At 44.4% G+C, this 25,252-nt stretch overlaps 2 protein-coding genes across 5 annotated transcripts in view; one reads left to right on the top strand and one right to left on the bottom strand.

Moving 5' to 3' along the window:
• Positions 1-38, bottom strand: part of LOC148451065 (uncharacterized) — a 67,496-nt gene extending 67,458 nt beyond the window's left edge. The window contains exon 1 of the mRNA XM_088462327.1: positions 6-38. Coding sequence (XP_088318453.1) covers positions 6-32 — 27 coding nt within the window. The 5' untranslated portion in view covers positions 33-38. The remainder of the gene's footprint in view (positions 1-5) is intronic.
• LOC148451064 (uncharacterized) overlaps positions 1-20,472 on the top strand; it is a 75,611-nt gene extending 55,139 nt beyond the window's left edge. Inside the window, exons 1-4 of one of the 4 annotated variants that reach the window (XM_088462317.1) lie at positions 5,329-5,428; positions 5,547-5,638; positions 5,817-6,402; positions 18,675-20,472. In XM_088462317.1, the coding sequence (XP_088318443.1) occupies positions 5,344-5,428; positions 5,547-5,638; positions 5,817-6,402; positions 18,675-20,092 (2,181 nt within the window). In that variant the 5' untranslated portion in view covers positions 5,329-5,343 and the 3' untranslated portion in view covers positions 20,093-20,472. Of the gene's footprint in view, positions 1-5,328; positions 5,429-5,546; positions 5,639-5,816; positions 6,403-18,674 lie in introns of those variants that run through there. The other 3 variants (XM_088462316.1, XM_088462314.1, XM_088462315.1) reach the window with 3 other exon arrangements.
• The last annotated feature ends 4,780 nt before the right edge of the window (positions 20,473-25,252 follow it).

Below are 25,252 nucleotides of genomic sequence, written 5' to 3'. Positions count from 1 at the left end.
TTTACCATCTGTCCACCGGCCGCTGTTATCATGGATGTTATCTCCAAGAACTGGACTCACTACAGCCACAACATGGAGGAAGAGCTGAACATCTAAGATCTAACAAAGGGAAGAAACTTCGGCCGTGAGAGAAATACAAGGATGGAAAAATATTATCATGAAGACATCCAGGAAGGCTGGGAAAGCGGTACTATGGCCAACAACAATGTGCAATAGGGAAACAGCGAGAGAGACCTCTATGATGTTCGCGGCTATGAGGAACCCTACCAATAAATATACACCGGCACAAGGTGGCAGCAGAGGCCATCAGAGCAGGGACAATGTATAATAGGGAAGAAACGAGACAGACCCCTATGATGTAAGTGGCTATGAGGAACCCTACCAATAACTATACACAGACACAAGGTGGCAGCAGAGGCCATCAGAGCAGTAACAATGTATAATAGGGAAGAAGCGAGACAGACCTCTATGATGTAAGCGGCTATGAGAAACTTTACCAATAACTCTACCAAGGCACAAGGTGGCAGCAGAGGCCATCAGAGCAGGAACAATGTATAATAGGGAAGCAGCAAGAGAGACCTCTATGATGTAAGCAGCTATGAGAAACCCTAGCAATAACTATACACGGACATAAGGTGGCAGCAGAGGCAATCAGAGTAGGGACAATCTCCACGATGTAAGAGGCTATGAGGAACCCTACCAATAACTATACACAGACACAAGGTGGCAGCAGAGGCTAGTAAAGCAGGGACAATATATAAAAGGGAAGAAGGGAAAGAAGGTAAAAGGGGTGGGTAAAACAGTAAAAAATAAAATGCATTGGTCATAAAGGAGGAGGGGGGTTGTAAAAGGAAAACAGGGACGGAGGGGGGGGTCTATTGTCAACGGGAGATGGTAAGTAATTTTTCAATGGGGGCCTATGGACAAGGAAGAGTCACCGATTGGGCATATTTTTTTTATTAAATAAAATATTATAATATAAAATAATAATATCACATATGTCCCGGGGGCTTGTTATTCCCCCTCATATATCACTGTACAGTCCCCTCTCCCCTATATAATAATACCACATATCAGTGTATGCTGGGAGCTGTGTTATTCCCCCTCATATATCACTGTACAGTCCCCTCTCCCCCTATATAATAATACCACATATCAGTGTGTGCTGGGGGCTGTGTTATTTTCCCCTCATATATCACTGTACAGTCCCGTCCCCTATATAATAATATCACATATCAGTGTGTGCTGGGTGCTGTGTTATTCCCCCTCATATATCACTGTACAGTCCCATCTCCCCTATATAATAATACCACATATCAGTGTGTGCTGGGAGCTGTGTTATTCCCCCTCATACATCACTGTACGGTCCCCACCCCCTACATCAGTGTTGGCTAACCTTGACACTCCAGCTGTTATGGAAATACATAACCCAGCATGCACTGCTACAGTTTTGCTATTAGGTCATGCTAAAACTGTGGCAGGGCATGCTGGGATATATAGTTCCACAACAGCTGGAGTGTCAAGGTTAGCCAACACTTCCCTATATAATAATAATACCACATATCAGTGTGTGCTGGGAGCTGTGTTATTTCCCCTCATATATCACTGTACGGTCCCCTCTCCCCCTATATAATAATACCACATATCAGCGTGTGCTGGGGGCTGTGTTATTACCCCTCATATATCACTGTACAGTCCCCTCTCCCTTATATAATAATAATAGCACATATCAGTATGTGCTGTGAGCTGTGTTATTCCCCTCATATATTACTCTACAGTCTCCTCTCCTCCCCTCCCCTATATAATAATAATAATATAATATATACAGGACAGGTTACCTGGGTCCGGCTGTCAGGAATATCTATGACAAAATGGCAGCTAAAGCCCCTGTGGCCCCGCCCCCTGTGCTCTGTGACTGGGAGACTACAAGAATATGGCCGCCGGTCACCGTACATGAGGACACCATTACACTATACATCTGTTACTCTAGTGATGAAGCTGATTGCTAGTTACAGGACGTCTCTCCTACTTTGTGGCGCCTGATTGGCTACTCGCTGCTGCCAATCACCGCACTGATGGGATTGAGAGGAGGGCGGTGACTATGATATGAGGGGCGGGGCAGGTAGTAGCCATAGCTACACGGGAGATAGAGAGGGGCGTGGTTATGTATTGGGGGCGTTTTTTCTATTACAGGAAGAGGCAGAGAGCGGCTGGGAGCAGGTAATTGTATTTATTATTATTATTATTATTATTATTATTATTATTATTATTATTATACAGGGGGAGCAGCCTGTGGTGTCCTGTTGTTATTATTATACAGGGGGAGCAGACTGTGGTGTCCTGTTATTATTATACAGGGGGAGCAGACTGTGGTGTCCTGTTATTATTATACAGATGGAGCAGCCTGTGGTGTCCTGTTATTATTATACAGGAGGAGCAGCCTGTGGTGTCCTGTTATTATTATACAGGAGGAGCAGCCTGTGGTGTCCTGTTATTATTATACAGGAGGAGCAGCCTGTGGCGTCCTGTTATTATTATTTTCATACAGGAGGAGGAGCCTGTGGTGTCCGGTTATTATATAGCAGCAGATGCAGAGTAATAATAACACTAATGAGCTGTCAGAGAAAGGAATAACACATAATAGGTATAACATGTATGTATGGGAAGTAGTCTGTATCCCGACAGTCAGAATCCTGATGCGCCCTATAACGTCTGCAGGATCTGGACGGGTCAAAATGCCGACAACTTCAAATGGTGAATTTTAGGGTTAGGATGCGAGAGTGGAGGGTTAGGGTACCAAAGGGGGGGTTATGGTAAGGCTGCTGAAATGAGGTAGGCCGTGGAGGGGGTGTGTGGTTAGGGTTAGGCTGCGAGGGGAGGGAACTGGTGCCAAAGGAGATGGTTAAGCTAAGGCTGCGGGTGGAGGGGGGGTGGTTAGGGTTAGGCTGCGGGAGTATGGGTTAGGTTTAGCCTTAGAATACTTACTGAAAATTGCCCTCATTATCACTGTCAGGATTCCGATGCCGGCATTTGTGCTATATAAAGTACTTTGGGCCTTATTTATAAATGAGTTTTATAATTCACAACGAGGGATAAAACTCGTTTCCTATGATAATGTTGCTCCAACCAACCAGCTCCTTACTGTTATCTGTTTGTAAGATGACAGTTGGGAGCTGATTGGCCGGAGCACTATTTATCATACGCAGCGAGTTCTCTCACTTGTTGTGAATGATAAAACTCATCCTATATTAGAAAAATAGGTTCAGGAACTCCTGGGAGGGGGGGAGACATAGATGGGCGGAGCTGTGAATAATGTGGGTGGAGCTACAGCGGGGTGGGGCATCTATTGGTGCATAAACAATTTTTCTTTTTTAAACATGAGAGTCTGGGCTGTGGCGGTGTTATTATAACTCTCACTGTCTCCTCCCATATGTCCCTGATGACATAATCTCCTATTCTGACTTATCCTTTCCTCTGCCCTTATTACCCCTTCTCCGTGTCCCTTTTCTCTTCTTTCACCATTTGCCCCACCCTGTCCCCACTCCTAATAACCTCAACCTCTTTCCTCCACTTTTCCTAACTAAGGTCCTTGTTCGCTGCTTTTGTCCCCTGTCTCCCCCATACTGTGCCCTCTTCCTGACGCCATCTGCACTAACATCTCCTCTAGGTGATCTCTCCTTGTCAGCTCGATAGTGCTCTCTCCCTGACGACTGCTCTTTGTTACCCCAATTGCCCCTGATTACCTCTTGTTCTTGAAGAGGAGGTGGCACTGAGACAAGGAGGGGGGACAGATCATGGGTGCTGGGGCCCGGAAATGAGTCAGCACAAAGAATAGGAGGAGGGGAAAGAGGTGGGACAGAGCAAAGAAAGCCAGCCCCAGCCGATGTCCCAGATGGGTGGCACCACTGGCCCACACACTATGTGCAGCTGTAGACATGGACATGGCTGACTGCTGGGAGGAAGCAGAGACTGCTGTCTGGCTGCAGCTGCTCGCATTGTGACAGAGCGGCCAGGGAGCATCCTCTGCCTTCCTCAGTCAGTCATTGGCAGGCATAAAGCGGCTGCGGATGGCCCTGAATCAGTAAAATTGTGCTGGCCAAGGGGGGCCGTTGGCAGGACCATAAGCAGCCAGCCGGGTTCTGCATGATGGCCGCCGACCCAGTCAGTAGCACAGCAGTCAGAGACAAGATGTCCTGCTGGCGAGCAAAAGGTAGGAGATCCCCAGCGCATGGTGCACTGCTAGCATACTTTAAAAAAAACTTATTATGCGGTTCTGGACCGCCGCTCCAGATGACGCAATTTTTTTTACATGAACTTCCGAAACGACGTTCCGGCACAAATATATAGCCCTGGCCACGATTTTCCTAAAGTAGACTTCTAATTTACATTTTATTGATGTCTCTCATTAAACAGGACTACACAGTAGTCAGAAGAGATGACTGCTGGAATGGGACATTATACAGTAACCCCAGGGGATGTGTCCGGGTGATGACTGGAGAGGTGACTGCCGGGCATGGGACATTATACAGTAACACCAGGGGATTGTCCGGGTGATGACTGGAGAGGTGACTGCTGGGCATGGGACATTATACAGTAACACCAGGGGATGTGTCCGGGTGGTGACTGGAGAGGTGACTGCTGGGAATGGGACATTATACAGTAACACCAGGGGATGTGTCCGGGTGATGACTGGAGAGGTGAATGCTGGGAATGGGACATTATACAGTAACACCAGGGGATGTGTCCGGGTGATGACTGGAGAGGTGAATGCTGGGAATGGGACATTATACAGTAACACCAGGGGATGTGTCCGGGTGATGACTGGAGAGGTGACTGCTGGGCATGGGACATTATACAGTAACACCAGGGGATGTGTCCGGGTGATGACTGGAGAGGTGACTGCTGGGCATTGGACATTATACAGTAACACCAGGGGATGTGTCCGGGTGATGACTGGAGAGGTGACTGCTGGGAATGGGACATTATACAGTAACACCAGGGGATGTGTCCGGGTGATGACTGGAGAGGTGACTGCTGGGAATGGGACATTATACAGTAACACCAGGGGATGTGTCCGGGTGATGACCGGAGAGGTGACTGCTGGGAATGGGACATTATACAGTAACACCAGGGGATGTGTCCGGGTGATGACCGGAGAGGTGACTGCTGGGAATGGGACATTATACAGTAACACCAGGGGATGTGTCTGGGTGATGACTGGAGAGGTGACTGCTGGGAATGGGACATTATACAGTAACACCAGGGGATGTGTCTGGGTGATGACTGTATCATTGTGTGTGTCAAGTTCCTATAAGGTGTCATGATGTCACTGTCTATGTCTACATGCAGGAGGGGGAGTATATAGAGGAACACAAGGGTTTGTACAAGGACGTGATGATGGAGAATCACTGGCCCCTCACATCACTGGGTAAGCGGAGAATGTAATTTATTGTACAGGGGAGAGCAGGTGTGGAGGCCCCAATATACACACATCATGTGATAATCAAATATATACAATGTACTCAGTCACTGTGTGTCTCCTACAGATGATCCCAGTTTCAGAAATACCCCAGAGAGATGTCCTCTATATTCACAGGATTATACAGAGGAGAATCACAGGATCCCACAGGAGCATCAGGTAATATAGGCTCTTCCCAATGACCACAAAAACCAAAGTGACTTTTCATTAATTGACCTGTATTTATTAATTATTCTTCATCTAATCGATTTTTTAACATGCTGATATACTATTTATTCTAAAATAATGTACTCAGACATTATTAAGGTGTTATTTTATTGTTTTCTGTGAAATTTAGAATGAGGATCTGACTGATATTAAGGCAGAAGATCTAGAGAGAAAAGAAAAGACGTATATGACAGAAATGAAGGTAGACGATGTAGACGGAGAAGAAGAAACGCATGTGACTTATATTAAAGCTATAGAGGAAGAAGAAAATATGTATGTGACTGATATGAAGGCAGAAGATATAGAGGGAGAAGAAGAGACGCATGGGACTTATATGAAGGCAGAATATATAGAGGGAGAAGAAGAGACTTATGTGACTGATATGAAGGCAGAAAATATAGAGGGAGAAGAAGAGACGTATGGGACTGATATGCAGGCAGACGATATAGAGGGAGAAGAAGAGACGTATGTGACTGATATGAAGGCAGAAGATATAGATGGAGAAGAAGAGATGTATGTGACTGATATGAAGGCAGAAGATATAGAGGGAGAAGAAGAGATGTATGTGACTGATTTTAAGACAGAAGCTACAGAGGGGGAGGAAGAAATGTATGTGACTGATGATAATAAAGCAGAACATACAGAGGGAGAAGAGATGTATGCAAGAGGTGATCAGCAGTGCAAGGAGGAGGAAATCCCTACAGATATCAACACAGGTAATCAGCACTTATATTTTTGCTGAAAAATTTCACATATTGGCTTTGCTCTGCCACTACAGCAATCTCTTCAACACCATCCTCTTCCAGTACCAACTAAAGAGGGAAAAGTATCTGGACAGTGAGGAGTCAGGAGCCATCAGCCTCTATTATACTCCTGCTCTCCCCCTCATATTGTGTCACTGTGTGTTACCAGCCCAGAGATCTCACCAGTCTCCTCCCCACACTCTCTGGTGTATCTCATACATCAGGAGCCATCAGCCCCTATTATACTCCTGCTCTCCCCCTCACATCATGTCACTGTGTGTTACCAGCCCAGAGATCTGACCAGTCTCCTCCCCACACTCTGTGGTGTATATCATACATCAGGAACCATCAGCCCCTATTATACTCCTTCTCTCCCCCTCACATCATGTCACTGTGTGTTACCAGCCCAGAGATCTGACCAGTCTCCTGCCCACACTCTCTGGTGTATCTCATACATCAGGAGCCATCATCCCCTATTATACTCCTGCTCTCCCCCTCACATCATGTCACTGTGTGTTACCAGCCCAGAGATCTGACCAGTCTCCTCCCCGCACACTCTGGTGTATCTCATACATCAGGAGCCATCAGCCCCTATTATACTCCTGCACTCCTTATCACATCATGTCACTGTGTTACCAGCCCAGAGATCTCACCAGTCTCCTCCCCACATTTTCTGGTGTATCTCATACATCAGGAGCTATCAGCCCCTATTATACTCCTGCTCTCCCCCCCACATCATGTCACTGTGTGTTACCAGCCCAGAGATCTGACCAGTCTCCTCCCCACACTCTCTGGTGTATCTCATACATAGGAGCCATCAGCCTATATTATACTCCTGCTCTCCCCTCACATCATGTCACTGTGTTTTACCAGCCCAGAGATCTGACCAGTCTCATTCCCACACTCTCTGGTGTATCTCATACATCAGTTGAAGGGATATCAGCATGATCCTACCTGTGTTCAGGGCCGTAAAGGGCTGTGCTGAATCCCTGTGGGGGGCATTGGTTAATCACTGGAGGTGTGGCCATGACCCCTTAGGATTTAAACAGGAAAAAAAATATTTTTACAGTGGTGCACTGTGAGCCCCTCTGCTCTCCGAAAAGCTTGGTGGAGACGCGATCAGTGTGACCACCCCCCCCCCCTTCCCCACAGGCAAGAGGCTGCTGCTGCTCAGCGTGTGCTGGGCTGGTGTGAGGTAAGAGGGAGGGATGGGGACGGCGCCGGGCCCCTCCAGCAAGCCTGGGTCTGGGTGACTAGTACCCGGTCCTACCCCTCTGCCCCCATACCTGTGTTCTACCACATGTGAGATTATCCTCTTGAATAATGATACCTTACTAGTTCATTCTTTATATGTGTATACTAATACTGCAATACTAAAGCAGAATGAAGTTTACCACACATCTAAAGATTATCTGTCCAACCAGCCAACTAGTTGATTGGTTGGAATGAAAATCTGGTAACATATGGGAGTAACTGATGATCATCAATTTGCTCCTAAATGCCAGAAAACAGATGAAAATGACGTCAGACAAGTTTGTTAAATGATTGATCTAAACAATTTGTTCAAACAACAGTTTTTGTCCATTTTCCAGCGTTTGTGAGCAAATTGCTGATTGTCATTTGCTTTCATACCTTGCCAGATTTTCATTCCAACCAATCAACTAGTTGGCTGGTTGGACAGATAATCATTAGATGTGTGGCCAGTTTAAGAGGCGTGACTTTATATTGCATTCTTGTGTAGCAGAGTTAGTGCACATTTTGTGATGTTTTTACAAAATGTGCACCAACCCTCCACTGTATTAGAGGGCTGCCAGAATTGTGCCCCCGCTTATATACCGTGACCATCATCTAATATTAGAGACTAGTGTAAAACATCAGCAATAAGGTCAATATGGGCGCAAGCGGATATCCTATGACTCCACCTTAATAGAGGTGTCGTCTTCTAGAGATGGAGGTCTTTGGACTCCAGATATACGTTTTATTACAAAGTATTTACACTGGTATCTAATTTTAGATGATGGTCACAGTGTACAAGAACTTAGGCTTGTTATTATTGTATATAACCCTGGGAAGGAAGTCATACAGACCACACTGGTGGTCAGGATGAAACGCGTTGTGAAGACTGATGGAGGCTTGTGTCAGTGTCTATTATCTTCAGTCTTTTTAGAAAGATTTTTCAGATAAGTGATTCATAGGGCTCGATTCAATTGATCGCAAAGTAAATAGTGCCAGGAGGGAGCTCCCGGTGCTATTCAATTCTGCGCGGTTAGGTCGGGGAATGCCCATTCTCCCGCCCCTTGTGCCTTAAATAGGGTGTTTAGTAGCGAGAACGGGCATTCTCCGACAAAACTTCCCGGCAAAATGCTGTTTTCCCTGCACTAAGGGCAGAAAACAGCATCGTGCCTAGACTTTTGTCGGATTTCTGCTTGCATCCCAGGAGGGATGAGAGAAGAAATCCTTATCCGGGCTTTACAGTGCGCTGAATTGAATAGCTTCGGGAGCTAATTTCCGGTGCTATTCAATTCACGTTGAATTGAATCGAGCTCATATATTTTAATCATAGTACGTGTGGATTTATCTTGTTTTTCCAGTTATATTGGGTGCACTAGAATGGATATTTTCACCATTTTTGTGAGATCATGTGACATGTTTATTTTTGGGACGGTACCACGTGGTTATGACACATTTTTCTCTGGATGTATTGGTGATTTTATCTGGACAATATTGCACAAATATATAGAGACACACACACATATAGTAATGTATGTGAGGCTTTGTCTTTTTGGGACATCGCAAGACAACTGCAGATGGAGTAAGAAGGCGCTTATTAATTATCTTGGAAGAGTAAAGCTTGATTCTCTATAGCCCGGAGGATGTTGTATTATACAATGAAACGCGTAAGGAATAGTGCACATGCTGGAGGGTCCTCTTATTCTGGATGAGGACATGGGTTTCCTGAATCCAGAAAGATCTTTTTCTGTTATTTTGTTATAGCAGACCACAAGACCATACAAACAGGGTTAACAAAATAAAACCCATGTCATTGGGATATTTCCCGCCAGGAGAGACAGAAGAAAGGATCCTTTTTGCGGGCACACTGTTTTAATGATTGCAGAAAAAAATATAAAAGGGCTAATACATATAAATTATAGGCAATATTATCTCCATAAAAAGATAAAAAAAATGTCCGATTTAAAATAAGTATTAAATGTAGTATATTATGTAAGGGGTATCAATACTTGCCACAACCTGAGAAATGGCGAAAATATTTAACGAATATATATGAAAATGGGTAAATACCTATAAAAGTCAATGGTTATAGAATAATAAAGAGGCTGGTAGAGAATTTTTAGATGCTTAGAATATATGGAAAGTTTTGGGCCTGACCTGCACACCCTAGCTCTTTCTAATGGGATATGCTACCTATTTGAGACTTATTACAACACAGAAAAAAGAGAAACCAGATGCACCCTAACCCATGCTGTTGTGGTTTGGGGGTGCCCCACGCCCCAGACATGAACCCCCATAGTGTTAGGGACTTACCCGATGAGGTTTACGTTGACGACAGTGGGTAAGCTCATATATTTGGCCAAATTTATGCCAAAAACCTCGCATATTATGTATAATTATTAATGGTTGCATGGTGCATCTGGTTTCTCTTTTTTATTTATTTTTTTTTAATATATGGAAAATACCAGAATATATTAAGATTAGAGCAGCATGTGAAAGTTTGACAGATAGACACAAATGAAAGATCTAATTTACTCCCAGACTTAGTATAAAACACAATTGAACAGCTGGATCTGCTCAAGGCTTGGCAAAAAAAATATTTAAACACATGAAGTATCTGCAGCCCATACATTTTTAAGTTTGTAGCTGATAATTGACGATGTGTATTATGTAATCTCAGCCGTGATGATAGGAGAGCTGCTGTCCTGAAGTAGGAGATGAAAGGTGTAGTTCCAATACCTATGTCCCGCTTCTGCTGTCCTACCATGTGTAAGCAGTGAACGGGAGGAGGAGAGAACAGATCATAGGATGGAAATCACAGGAGGAGGAAAGAAGTCACTTCTGGTGCAGGGCGAGTGTAGCTGTGATCACCGATATCCAGGAGCATGGAGGGAAAGACAAAGGGCCTGATTCAGCTGCGGAAGTAGTTGCTATTGCAGCTGCTAACATGGTAGCAGCTGCGATAGTATTATTATGTTAATGCAGTAGGAGGCGTCCATTTCTCCTGCATGCATTACTGATCCAAGCTGCGTCCAAGGACATAGCATTGGATCATCTGTGATCAGATTCGCTGGCCTTGCTGACCATTGGGTCAGGCAAACCGCTCAGCGCAGATGCACAAAAGAGACCTGGCCTCTCCAATCCTCCCCCAACCGTAGTGACACTCCTTAGTATCGGGAAAACAGAGACCGTCGCTGCCCCATAAATGCCAGCAGACTGTTAATCATTGACAGTCTACTGCCAAACTCTGTCCAACAGACATGTACTGCACATTCGCAGCATGGGTCTGGCGCATGCGTATATTCTCGACCCTTGGGAATCTGCGATCAGGCTCAAAGTACCTGATCGGGTTGTGCTATATATGCTGCAACCCATGGAGCCGGTTGGAGGTCCCACCGCTCACTGTTGGGATCACCCCATGTGTAGGGGCTGGTTGGAGGTCCCACTGCTCACTGCTGGGATCACCCCATGTGTAGCGACATGCGTTTCGCTTAAAAAAAAATTTTTCATTTACCATCATTAAAAGTTATTTCTTCCATATGGCTCCACAGGGCGACAATGGGGTGTAGGTGGTACTTGAAGGACCGGACACCAACAGCAAAGTTTTTTTCTATAACAGGATGCTCCGGTCCTTCCCCCTATGCCCCGCCCAAAGCCTGAAGGCAACTCAGTTTCGACGGTGTCCGGCAGAAGCTGGATCCATCACCGCTATGCAGTGGGGTTGCTATAAGCAGCCCAAGCTTTATTTTTATGATTTTATTTTATTTTACTTTACTGTAAGAGAGCAAGCAGCATTAGACAGTCTTCTGGACATCTGTGCTGCTCCATCACCCCTCTGCGGCACCGCAACTTGGTGGGGCATAAGGGGGGACCTGGCTAGTGTGGCTCCTTAGTCCCCAGACTGCAGCTGGGATGCAAGGGGAAAGGTAATACTGACAGTCTCACCTCCGGTCTCTGGAGACAGACTGGAGGCGCCGATACGGACACAGGTCCGTCCGGTACTCCAATAGACCTCCAGCATCCATTTTCTACTGAAAGCCAGCCACAGGTCTCTGGGAACGCTGGATCCAGTCTCTGCCAGCCACTGTGGTCTGCGTAGTTGATTTTAGTGCCCACTGCAGTTACATTTATGCTCCTAGCAGTGAGATGTATTTTCTGCATTGTATGTAACTTATGCTAGCTCTGTTGTCTGGCTTTCTACTGTCAGCTTATACCTTTCCCTTTTTCTTTCACAACAACCATGGAATACGCTGTGCTTCACATTGTGCATATATCTGTGTTGCTCACTGCACTGTGCCATATTGTGTGCTATACTATCCTTGCAGCTATGTCTAGCAAAGGCAAGAGTAATAAGCAGGCTACAGCTCCTACCCTGGCTTCCTGTAAGTCCTGTTTGGTAGGTTTATCCCCAGAGGATTCACTTGAAGATGGTCTTTGTGCATCTTGTTATACGGAACCCCCCTGGGCTTCCTTTTCACAGGTGTTGGCAAAGATTGCGGATCGCCTAGCGGTCCCTGTGGTTGCTCCCCCTAGGGGATTGCCTCATCAGGTACTCCCTGCAACTCCTTGGGTAGACTTTCTACCTCAGTGCAGAGTTTGGCGGCTTTTCAACACATGCAAAAGGAGAGGCGCTTAGCCAGTAAAGCTACAAAGCATGCTGTGCTATCTTCCCAGTCCACCCAGCTATCAGATTCTGAGTTACCATCTGGGTAGGCAGCAGATGCAGACCTCTCTCACTCTGACTCCCCCTCGGGGGAGGAGGGGCCTACGTATAAATTGAATAACCTGCATTAGTGAGAGCTATAAAATCAATTATTTAAATAGAAGATCCAGAGCCCACTCCTAAGGCAAAATATTTAAGCGACAGAAGGTGGTTATGCTGGAGTCTCCTCACTCTGATCAGCTTTCTCATCTAATGAGTGAAGCATGGAATACGCCAAATAAAAAGTTTCAGCTGCCTAAACGCTTGATTTCATTTTACTCTATTCCAGCTACTGAATGCGCTAAATGGAAAGTTCCCCTAGCTGTAGTTCCTACGTGAAACACTTGGTTATGAACGTTACCTTACCTATCCATACAGCAACCTCCTTGAAGGAGACGACAGAAGGATTGAAGCTTGCTTGACGTCTGTATACTCTCTTACAGGAGTTATTACTCGTTCTGCCATATCTATGTCCTGGGTTGCAAAAGCCATTGAGAGCTGGGCTGAGGCCCTAGAAGACACATTTTCTACTGATGCTTCTCGGTAACAGCTGTCACACATCTTGCACATTAGGGATGCATCCTCCTATTTAGGAGAAGCGGCTTTGAATACTGGTCTCCTAGCTTTTAAGGCATCTGCCACTTTGGTGGTAGCCCGCCGTATCATTTGGCTTTGGTCATGCAAGACAGACTTGGACTCTGAAAATGCTTTGGAGTCTTTGCCCTACCCTAGGGAGATCCTGTTTGGCCCAGAATTGGACAAGATTGTGACTACCAAGGCTGTTCCCATACTTAGACGATCTCTTGCTATCAGCAAGCTCTCCAGAGGTCCTTTACCGCCAACCTCAGGTAACCATTGCCTTTCCACAAATGCACGGCTGGCTGATCAACTGGGAAAAGTCTTCCCTGACCCCTTCTCAAAGTATGGTACATCTGGCAGCCTTCTTAGCTTCTCAGGGTCAGAGAATCTTCCTGACAGCAGACAAAATCTCCGGTCTGCAGCACCGAGTGCGCAGGTTACTCCACAGTCACGAAGTGTCAATTTACTCAACAATGCAGACCTTGGGATCCATGGTATCCACCTTCGACATGGTGGAGTTCGCGCAGTTCCACTCCAGGCACCTACAACACCTGATCCTATTCAGGTGGAATGGACTGCCTCATCTGATCAGATCCCAGACCATGGTTCTCTCCGGAGGTTCGCCTGTCCCTCTCCTGGTGGTTACAGATGTCCCACTTGAACAGGGGCCATCCATTCCGGATCCCAGATTGTGTGCTCCTCACCATGGATGCAAGTCTCCGCGGGAGGGGGGCAGTGACAGACCAGCTGTCTTTCCAGGGACATTGGACTCCCACAGAGAGGGTCCTCCCAATCAACATCCTGGAACTCTGTGCCATCTACAGAGCCTTCACTTTGGCTCAAGACATTCTCCGGGACAGGCCAGTACAAGTATAGTGCAACAACGCCACAGTGGCGACCTACCTCAATCACCAGGGAGGCACTCGTAGTCGGTCGGCAATGACAGTAGTGACATGCATCCTCACATGGGCCAAACGTCACCTCCCGGCTATTTCTCTGGTCTTCATACTGGGGATCCTAAATTGGTAAGCAGATTTTTTCAGCTGTCACGACATGACACGAAATGGGGCCTACCAGAGGTGGGCCTCATGACACAATTACAAAACTCAGGTGTACGGGTCCAGGCCAAGAGACCCCGAAGCAGCTTTTGTAGACACCTTGTCAGTCATCTACCTGGCGTACCTCTTCCCTCCAGTCTCCCTCCTTCCTCGGGTCCTTCGAAAAATCAAGAAGGATGGGGGAACGGTTCTGCTGGTATCTCCCGCTTGGCCCAGATCTCACTGGTACTCTGACCTTTGGAGTCTCTCCATAGACGCTCCATTGCCACTTCCTCTACACCTGGATCTGTTGTCTCTGGGTCCCTGTCTGCATCCAGACCTGGCTCATCTGTCTTTGACGGCGTATCTCTTGAGTCATCTCTCATGAGGTCTAAAGGGTTTTCTAGATCTGTGGTTCAGGCCATGCTCTGAGCATGTAAGACTGCTTCCACCGGGTGTGGCATACATACTTCCAGTGGTATGCTACCAGAAGCTATGACCCTGAGGTTTTTCGGGCTTCTAGCTTCCTTCAAGGTGGACTAGATCTTGGACTCCGCCTGGCCTCTCTGAAAGTGCATGTCTCTGCTTTGTCCATCTGGTTACTGCACAGAATTGCTCCACTGCCGGATGTTCACATCTTCCTTCAGGGTGTCCTCCATATTTATCCTCCCTTTAACCCTCCAGTGGCTCCGTGGGATTTATCAGTGGTTTTCGCACTTCAGGGGTCTCCATTTGAATCCCTGGAATCAGTAGACATCAAATGGCTCACTGTGAATACTCTTTTGGCTATCACATCTGCCCGCAATATCAGATTTGGGGGCACTTAGGTATCGGATTTGGGGGCACCTGCCTGTCGTTCCCCATTTCTGATCTTTTATCAGGAGAGGGCCATCCTTTGAACTGATCCTGGTTTTCTTCCCAAGGTGGCCGTGGCACTGAAGGGGTTAAACCCCTGTGCTGTGGCGCCATTTTTAAATGTTACAATAGGTGCTAGGCACTCTGTATTTAAATGTATTAATGGCGCTAAGTGCCGGGTATGTATTAAAATGTATTTATATAGTCTTCCACTGCCTGGACCTCCTCTGACAGCCGCGGCAGTGTTAACCCCTCGGTGCACAGCATTCAGGTTGTAAGGAGCCATTGAGTGTTCCATGCTCCAGGGCAGCAGGAAGCCGCTGCAGCCGGGACTAGTGTCCCAGACTGCAGGGCTAAGCACCACATGCAGGGGGGACCAGGCTAGCCGGCTCCCTCCATGGAGCTGGTTAACCACTGGTGCACGGTACCAGGGGGCACTGTGTGCTGATGCTGGGGGCCGGAGGCCTACTCCCGGCGCCCTAGCTCCACAGCACAGCGTGGATGGCAGTTAACCCTCGTTGTGCCGCACAAAGGGGAGGACTGCGGCAGCTGTGCGCTGGGGGTCAGGAGCACTAGCTTCCGATACCCCAGTACGGAGAAGCCAGCTCCCAGCGCAGCGTGGCAGAGGGGGGCACTGTGCCAGCTACTGGAAACCGGTGCGCTCTCCCAGGAGTCAGCAGTGCTACCAGCCCCGGGAGCTCCACAGGCTGCGACTAAGCAGTGGCGGTGGTAGCGCTGGGGGACCAGGCAAGCAAGCTTCTGGTAACCCCCGGTGCTGGGAGAGCCCCAGCCCTGAGCTCAGTCTGCAAGTGTGCCGGGCTAGGAAAGCCCAGCGCTTAGCCCAGAGTATACAAAAATACATGGGTTTTAATCAAAATGTCTTTAAAGTGTGTGTGCAGCACTGAGCTGAGCTCACAGAACCCAAGCTGCAGGGCTGCAGTGAGTAGAGCCTGATGGGGGGCACAGGCACAGCGTGCATGTGTGTACAATGTAAACACTTATTTTAATGGTATATATTTAATGTATGATTTTAAATGTATTATTTAAGGAAAATTGCACTTACCTTTGATTTCCCTGGATGGCCAGGGATTCCAGAGTTCTCAGTGGGCTGCTGGATCCTCCAGCCCCTTCCAGAGCAATAAACGTTCCACCTATACAGCCTCATGCCTGGAAGTGGTATGAGGATGTGCGTAGGAAGCTGGGTAATGCAGCCAGATAATTGTTCTCAGCGAGCTCCAAAAGAGCTTCCCCTCCATGGCCAGGAAACCATGCCTAGGGACCCTGCTTGTCCACCTCTGGAGCTCAGATTCAGGCAGGGGTGGCAGGCTTGGTCCCTTAGCAGATTCCTGTAAGTCGGTTTTGGAGGGAAACCTCCCCCGGCCCTAGACGAGCCAACTCCTGGGTGGTGACTAAAACACCAGGTAGGCTCCCCCTTGTCCATAGGGGACAATGTTAAATGTGCATGTGGCCAGCACATGCACAGGACATGCACTTAAGGTGATTGGTTGGAAACCACAGGCCGGACTTAACCCCTGTGGTAATGTGTATTGGAGTGGCATAAAAGAAGACTGCGTACCTGGTAAAAATGTCCAACCTTGTATATCTTTGTAATATCAAGACTTCTGTATCATTTATGTATACTGTACCCCCGTAAAGCTAAAGGGAAGATCTTTTTCAAGTCTGTGAGCAATAAACATATTTGCCGTACAACTGCATCTGAATCTTGCGACCAACAGAATTGCAAAAAGCGCTATTCTGTTCTTCAGCTGTTCTGGATTGAGCCAAGCGTCTCCAAAGCTCAAGCCCTTTGCCAGCTACCGTGCAGAGCCTGGTCCTTTGTGAGGGATGAGGAGGAATCAGCCGACACCAATCAGGGGGTGTGGCCGCAACTAGCTAACGCATACACAGCAGAAGTGGTTCCAGGTGCCGGAGATAGGAGGCTGAGTGTACATAAGGAAAAGCTGTTCCAAACGACGATGGTGGGAGTTCGGAGGTGGCAGCTATATACCCGCCCACTGCGCAGTGGTTGGAGTCAGTGACAAGTGGTCACTGATGGTAAGTGGGGATCCCTGATACCTTAAGGTCCAGTAATCTGTGTTTGGGAGTGGAGGCTGCGGCCATCCGGTCGCAGGACCCATTCCAGATGAAAAACAGATTGTCTATATACTATACCTATTCACAATTTTATCTATGTAGATGATGCAATGATACCAGCATCTATGCTTTTTATTGTATTTCATGGGGCTTATATGAGCTAGAAGTTCTTATAGTCTTGAATAATTTTTTTTTCATATATATTTTCTATCTTTGTATTTTCTTATTACATTGATATTATTCATTTGCAAACAAAATGGGTGCTTCCTGATTTCTCACTGCCCTACCATATGTATGATACTCGGTAATGCCGGCACACCCACGCTTGCCTCCAGTACTGCGCCCCGTGCCCTCCAATTACCTTTCCCAGTCAGGAGAGGAATAAATATATAGCATCTACGGCAGCACTCAGGACGACTTGTAAAATAGATATACTGTATATATAGTGTGATAGAAGCACTGGTAAAGTGCTAAATGGCAAATATATTTCTCCAAGGTTTCTGACTTATGTATTTTAAACCCTCAGGAAATGTCTGTTTATGCTTGATGAGAGTTTTGGGTTTTTCTGACCTTCAACTTGAGAACAGGCTAATTAGTGCCTGCAGCTGTGAAAGGCTCATATAAGCTGTGTCAGGGTTTGGCTCTTGTACTACTTTTAAATACTGTGCCTATGCTTGTGGTGAGGGAAGTAGGCCCTACCACTTTGGGAGAGGGATTCTGTTTAGTGCTAGGATTTATATATTTTCCATTTTATACTGCACAATAAAAACTAGCTAAGGCTAGCTTGCAGGAAAACCCTGTACTTGTGTGCTGTTTCATAACTGCTGTGTGTTTGGAGGTTGCAACTACCCCAGGAGTGGGACCTCCTACCCCAATCTAATTACAATAGGTAGAGCTATATAACTAGACAGATAAAGTTAGATATATATATATTTATATATACAGATTCGGAGGTATAGGCGGCACTCATCCAGACTTGTAATAAGTATAGAATACGTCCTTTATTTCCAATGTTTTGGAAGGAGTACATCCATCTTGAAGACGGAGTTACTTCCTCCGAAATGTTGGAAATAAAGGACATACTTTATACTTATTACAAGTCTGGATGAGTGCCGCCGATACCTCTGAATCTGTATATTGAGTGGGCAGACACTCTAGGAGGGCACCACAGCAAGATTGAAACCACACAGAGGGCTGGCCTCGCAGAGTTCGTATATTTATCTTTATTAGCACAGTTTTTTTCTTTTGTTTTCACTTTTTGTAGGACTATCACTACTCCTCATTGGAACTAGCCGCTACTTTTTTCCCTATACACTAATATATAATTTTCTATTCAATTTATATATAGGATATATTACATCCTTACTGTATTAGTATTTTGTACATGTTTTTTATTACCACCAAGGAATTTTTTCTGCCTTTTCTTTTGTGTCAAAAGAAATGACAGCCTCAGTGAGGGATAGATCTATCACCCTTTGCCTAGAACTTGGGAACCGAGTGAAAGTTCCCCATTGGGCATTATCTAGGGCTGGCCGGCTCCTGGGATATTAAAAAGAACCTAGAGTCCTAGGGGTCTGCTCCATTTAATAAGGTTTGTTTCTTCTATATTATGAGTGTGATCGGTAGAAGCCCAAAGTATTCCGCATGATGTTGTACTAAGCACAAACCTATGGGAATAGGGGTGAGAATAATATTAATTAATGATGCCTTTGCTGTGGGATACTTGGATAACTATTTATTTCTACCAGGTGGAGAGAATACAAGGAAGACCTCGGAGGGACATCTCGTTTTGTCTCCAGATTTTAAATTAGACGATAACCCCACACACGGATCTCCGGAAGAGAATTACATAACCCTAAATATTCATCCACCACTTCTTAGTGCAGATATACCATCTGATCCCTCTATTCTTGAGGAATGTACTTCTGGTAACTCACATATTGTTGCACATAGTACATATCATAGCAATGATACAGTCACTTCTGATTGTGGAAAATGTTTTACGCCCAAATCAGCTCTTGTTAAACATCAGATAAGTTATACAGGTGAGAAACTATTTCCGTGTTCTGAGTGTGGGAAATGTTTTACACGGAAATCACATCTTGTTAGACATGAGAGAAGTCACACAGGTGAGAAACCATTTCCATGCTCTGAGTGTGGGAAATGTTTTACACAGAAAACAAAGCTAGTTACACATCAGAGAAGTCACACAGGTGAGAATCTTTTAACATGTCCTGAGTGTGAGAAATGTTTTACAGATAAATCATATCTTGTTATACATGAGAGAAGTCACACAGGTGAGAAACCATTTCCATGTTCTGAATGTGGGAAATGTTTTACAACAAAATCACATCTTGTTGTACATGAGAGAACTCACACAGGTGAGAAACGATTTCCATGTTCTGAGTGTGGGAAATGTTTTACAAGGAAATCAAATCTTATTTCACATCAGAGAAGTCACACAGGTGAGAAACTATTTCTATGTTCTGAGTGTGGGAATTGTTTTACAAAGAAATCAAATCTTGTTAAACATCAGAGAAGTCACACAGGTGAGAAACCATTTTCATGTTCTGAATGTGGGAAATGTTTGACAAGGAAATCAAATCTTATTTCACATCAGAGAAGTCACACAGGTGAGAAACCATTTCCATGTTCTGAGTGTGGGAAATGGTTTACAAAGAAATCACATCTAATTACACATCAGAGAAGTCACACAGGTGCAAAACCATTTTCATGTTCTGAGTGTGGGAAATGTTTTACACGGAAATCAGATCTTGTTAGACATCATAGAAGTCACACAGGTGAAAAACCATTTCCATGTTCTGAGTGTGGGAAATGTTTTACAGACAAATCAGCTCTTGTCACACATGTGAGAAGTCACACAAGTGAGAAACAATTTCCATGTTCTGAGTGTGGGAAATGTTTTACACAGAAATCAAATCTTGTTATACATGTGAGAAGTCACACAGGTGAGAGGCCATTTCCATGTTCTGAGTGTGGGAAATGTTTTACACAGAAATCAAGTCTTGTTGCACATCAGAGAAGTCACACAGGTGAGAAACCATTTCCATGTTCTGAGTGTGGAAAATGTTTTACACAGAAATCAAGTCTTGTTACACATCAGAGAAGTCACACAGGTGAGAAACCATTTCCATGTTCTGAATAGGGATGGACATCGGAAGCTTGCTGTCGAATAATTGCCAGGGTTCTGACATCAAATCATGTGATACGATAGCTACTAGTTATCGCATCATAACCATGCACTGCAATGGGCACCGATGCTGAGCTGCAGACTCCACCGCTTAATTCATACACCCATCGCGTGTTCATCGGAGTCAGCAACAGATAGCTGGCAACCACTTCAAACCCCTCTCTTTGATAGAGTACTTCAATCGAATCAGGAACATTGATGGTTGGTAACCATCGGTTTCTGATATCCATCCCTAGTTTAGGAAGCATTTTTTATACAGAAACCAACACTTGTTACACATCGGAGGACTTATAGTGGTGAGAAACCAGTTACATGCTCGAGTGTGGGAATTGTTACCCTAGTAGCTAGTGTGGTTATAGGGCCTGGTTCAGCAAGCAACGCAAGCTTGCTCACGCACCCAGCCACTGCAGAAATATGGTAATGAACCCATACAAAATGTAACCGCAGTACAATAACCAGATGCCCATAACTACATATAGCTGCCCACTTCACTTTACTAACATCCATAATACCTCAAAAGTGGTATGTGTGTAAAGGTCCCACTCCTAAACAATGGGGTGCAGCAGATAACTGAGTGGAGAAACACCGACCGCTTAAATCAGGGATGAGGAACCTCAGGCCCAGTGGCTGTATAAGGCCCTCTGAGTCATTGGTCTGGCCCTCAGAGCTTTTTACTGCTAGCCTAATCTGGCTAGCATGGTGCCTAGAATGGCGCCCTGCAGCCAGAATCTATGCAGCAGTGCTGCCTGGAGTGTCCTTAGGATGCTTCAGATGGTCACACTGCTGCCCTTACACTCCCCGTAGCTACCTCAGGATGCTCTGGGCATTGCTGTAATCACCAGCAATTCTGACCCCGTCCCTGTGTGACATCACACAAACGGCGTGGCCTGCACCAGGCTCACAAATAATGTTATATATATCAAAATAGCCCTCGGCAGAAAAGTTTCCCCACCCCTGGCTTAAATAGCTAGGCAACAATACAACAGTGAGTGATCTGCAGTCCTACTTGTTAGGATAATAAATACAATATTATCAACAATGTTAGTCCAACAATAAAAATAGAGAAAACATTTGTGTCAGTCCGACATCAGAAATAGAGCAAGTGATTGTTCATCGTCCGTATGTGTGAGATGTAGTGATCTGGATAATTATTATCCTGTTCATATATCACTTCAATTGCTTACCTTCAACAATGTGGTACCACAAAAAAATGGGAAAGAGTTCCACATAGTGTAAAATCCAATTAATTTTAATAAAGTGAAACAATAGTACAATACAAATAAAATGAAAAGAAACCACCAAATGGGGTTCCCCCGTACCAGATTGGGCCTTTGGGAAAGGCACACTTTGAGATAAAAGATGGTGAGCCCGGGTACTCTCCTCTCCTCCCTATAGTGGATGAATCCCCTCTAGTAATACATTTTGACCGGTATGGTCTTTATCAAGGTGTGAGGTGGTGGTTCCCTAGCAAACCTTTATATAGTTGTGCGGGTCTCCAAATTTCTTGAATTGAGGAGCTAACTCCTTATTCTAATCAAGTATTCACCAATTTGGCATGAAAGGAATAAGTGCTAAAGCTCCCGTTCTCCATTCCTATAAATGGAGGAGAAACTAATAGTGGCTGTGATTCTCGATTGAATCCTTACCGCTGAGTGCATTCCAACAGTTGGAACACATCAACCACGTGGTGGCGCACTGGAAATACATAATCTGAAGTGCATCATCGGCATCGAGCATGTTGTGAACACGTGGATCGTTCTGCTCGTAATGTCTACAAGCCTGGAATGTATCATGCATGTGTGTGGCGTCACGGCCATCAAGTCACTTGGGCAGTATGGGCGGAAGACCTTCCATCGATTTAGACAGGATATGTGATGTACTTAAGAGACTACACTTTTCTATAAGAAGTGGGATAGATAATAAAAACCTCCCACGTTGAAATGACATATCACCATGGCTTAGCAGTTTAAAAACACTAAATAACATCAATTTAAAAATAAATATTTAAACGATATATAAAAGGAGAAAACATTTTGCTTAGTGAATTCCATATCTACTATAAAGAACAATCATCTAGAATTACATAAGATTACATAAATACTAATAAATATGAGTAAAAAATATTTTTAAAAAAACAAGCCAATAAGATAAACAATTCATGAATTTATAAAAACCATTTAAGCTCAAAATCGCTGTTTAACCCTAAAGGTTCCAGGGTCCTTAGCTCATATATGGTTTCATTCCGTTTTGGCTAAAATGATATCTGATTTTTTTATTCTCCAGTTTTCCTCAACTTTTTTAATACCTATTAAATGTTTGATACCTGACGTAGAACATACATGTTTTAATTTAAAATGTTTAGATAGTGTGTGATTTTCGTACCCTCTTAATATTCCTCAGATGTTCCCTCCAAGAATCTTTTAAATTCCTTTTTGTTTTTCCAATATATTAGAGATTACAAGTGCATTCTATAATGTGTATATACAATTAGTGCTTTCACAGGTAATGAAATCCCGTATTTTAAAAACTTGTCCTGTGGTTGTTGATGAATAGGTCTCCATCTTACTTTTTTGATGTCGATGGGTTGCACACTCCACATCGATGGAATCCAGTGGATTTTATTCTATTGCTCCTTTTTTCTGGGATTGCGCTATTCACAATTTTATTTTTTATATTTTGCGCTTTTCTATGTGAAAGCGGGTACGAGGGGAATAATATTTTTTAAAAGGGGTCACTAGTTAAAATATGCCAATGTCTTTTAAAAATCTGTTCTACTGAACGATACTGATTGTTGAAAGGGGACACGAAAGGGAGTCTTGGATGATTATTCTGCGATTGTGGTTTTCTGTATTCCAGCAAATTTCTCTGGGGAATTTTCTTCAAACTTTTCAATATTTTCTTCAATTGATTTTGTATCATATCCTTTCACAATGAACTTCTTTTTGAGTTCTTCTGCTTGGAATACATTTTCGTAGGTACAATTTCTTCATATTCTCTGCATCTGGCCCTTTGGGACATTTTTTAGCCACCATGGGTGATGATTACTGGTGGTGTATATGTAGGCGTTACTGTCAGTTTGTTAACTGTAATTTTTGGTGTTTAATTTATCTCCTTTTATAAATTAAATAAATCTAAAAAATGTATCTCATTTATTCTTGTTAAAAACTAAATTAATATTAAGAGAGTTTTTGTTTAAAATGTCACAAAATAAAAGAAGGTTGTTCTCTGTCCCGTTCCAGATAAAGAATATATAAACGATATATCTAACCCATAAAACTATATTGTGAAAAAAATCTATATTTTCCCATATTGTTGACTCCTCCCACCATCCCATAAATAAATTGGCATAAGATGGTGCAAAATGTATGCTCATAGCAGTCCCCCTAAGTTGTAAATAGAACTGTCCATCAAACCAGAAATAGTTGTTTTGTAAAATGAATAAAACGTCTTTTTTAATCAAATTTATCTTTTTATCATTAAAAAGAGGATTCTTTCTCAATGCATATCTACACCCTTAACTTCTGCCTCATGGTCAACAATGGTGTATAATGGTTATAACACATTTTTCCTTTCTAACACATTTTAACCCTTCACTGTTTATTAAATATGTACTTCACTTTTTATTTTCATTCTTTATATGCAGCCTAGGCTGCTCTTAACTATCTCTTTCACACTGCACTTTTCTTACTATCGCGGTGCCCTGGGGTGGCTTGGCTGGGCCAGTTTGGGGGTGTCCTGCGCTCTGGATTTGAATCCTAGTATGTTAGGGACCCGGTGGGTAGGCCCATAACCTTGGCCAAGATTATGCCAAAAATCTCTTTTCATTGCAAAAATGTATTTATTTATATACAATCAGTTAATTTGGAGTTGAGCACCTGTACTTCTTTTTTTGTGCATATATCAATGGTCTCCACAGGTAGTATCTCTAATTATATATATATATATATAAATATATATATATATATATATGTTCAAGGTGTGCAGTCTGAAGCCCATTTCCATATAAACATCCATAACTATGACAATACCGATCACAATACCGACAAGTAAACAATCTCCCTTCACTGTCACAATACTGACAAAAGCCAAACAAGAAGTCACATCAGTCAGAGGAGTCTCACTAAGTCCCGTAATTGTCTATATCCGCCATGTAACAGACGGCAATGTAGATGGCTAACCCCAGGCTAATGCGCGAGTTCTGCCTTCATACACCATCTAAAAATAGCCGGGCATCCCGTTTACAACGGCCATACCTGTCCCTTATTAGAGGGCAAGTTAGATAGATAATATACCGAGAAACCAAATAGAGAATGCTAACAAAATCCCATTTTCATACCTAACTATATCCTTTTTTATTTGTTTTTTTTTTTTAATCAGTTTATAAACACGCTTCCTGTAATCACATACTGTATATACAGGATACGTATCCTAATCCTGCAAGGGGGATGTCTAAACATCATCCCCCCCTTCCCCTAGCCTAATCTTAAACCTCATGGGGGGCCTAAAACTAACCCTCCCCCCATAGCTAACAGCTACTATAGTTTTTCCTTCGTTCTGGAAGCCATCCGTCGGGGTTCTGGCATCTAGATCTAGACAGACCTTTGAATACAGACGTCTGTCTTTAATCCTGCCTCTAGCTTTAGAAGCAAATATGTAGTAGGCCTGCTTTTCTGCTGTGGGCATTTTTAATATATATATATATATACACACACACACAGATAAGGGTGCACTCCATTAACCATTGATAGCGTGTCTCAGTGCCTTCCTTAAATATCCCTGGCGGAGTCCAATATTGCAATTGTGGAAGCCAACACAGCCAAAAAAATTTAACAGCAGTTAAATGAAACGTTTTGAAATCCGGAACCACTTCAGCTCCTCCATGTGTCACTCCAGCCCCCTTCCTTGCCATTCCAACCCTTCAGCTCACAGGCTGCACCCCCACTGGCTCTCAGGCAATAGTACCCCCTGTATTTGTGGCCCTTATGCAGTGCCTCCTGTATTTGTGGCCCTTATGCAGTGCCTCCTATATTTGTGGCCCTTATGCAGTACCTCCTGTATTTGTGGCCCTTATGCAGTGCCTCCTGTATTTGTGGCCCTTATGCGGTGCTTCCTGTA

The sequence above is a fragment of the Taudactylus pleione genome, unplaced genomic scaffold (assembly GCF_031769625.1).
Source record: "Taudactylus pleione unplaced genomic scaffold, aTauple2 ptg001186l, whole genome shotgun sequence".
Lineage (NCBI taxonomy): Eukaryota > Metazoa > Chordata > Amphibia > Anura > Myobatrachidae > Taudactylus > Taudactylus pleione.
Note: the sequence above shows the minus strand (reverse complement) of the source record. Positions and strands in the feature narration are given on the sequence as shown.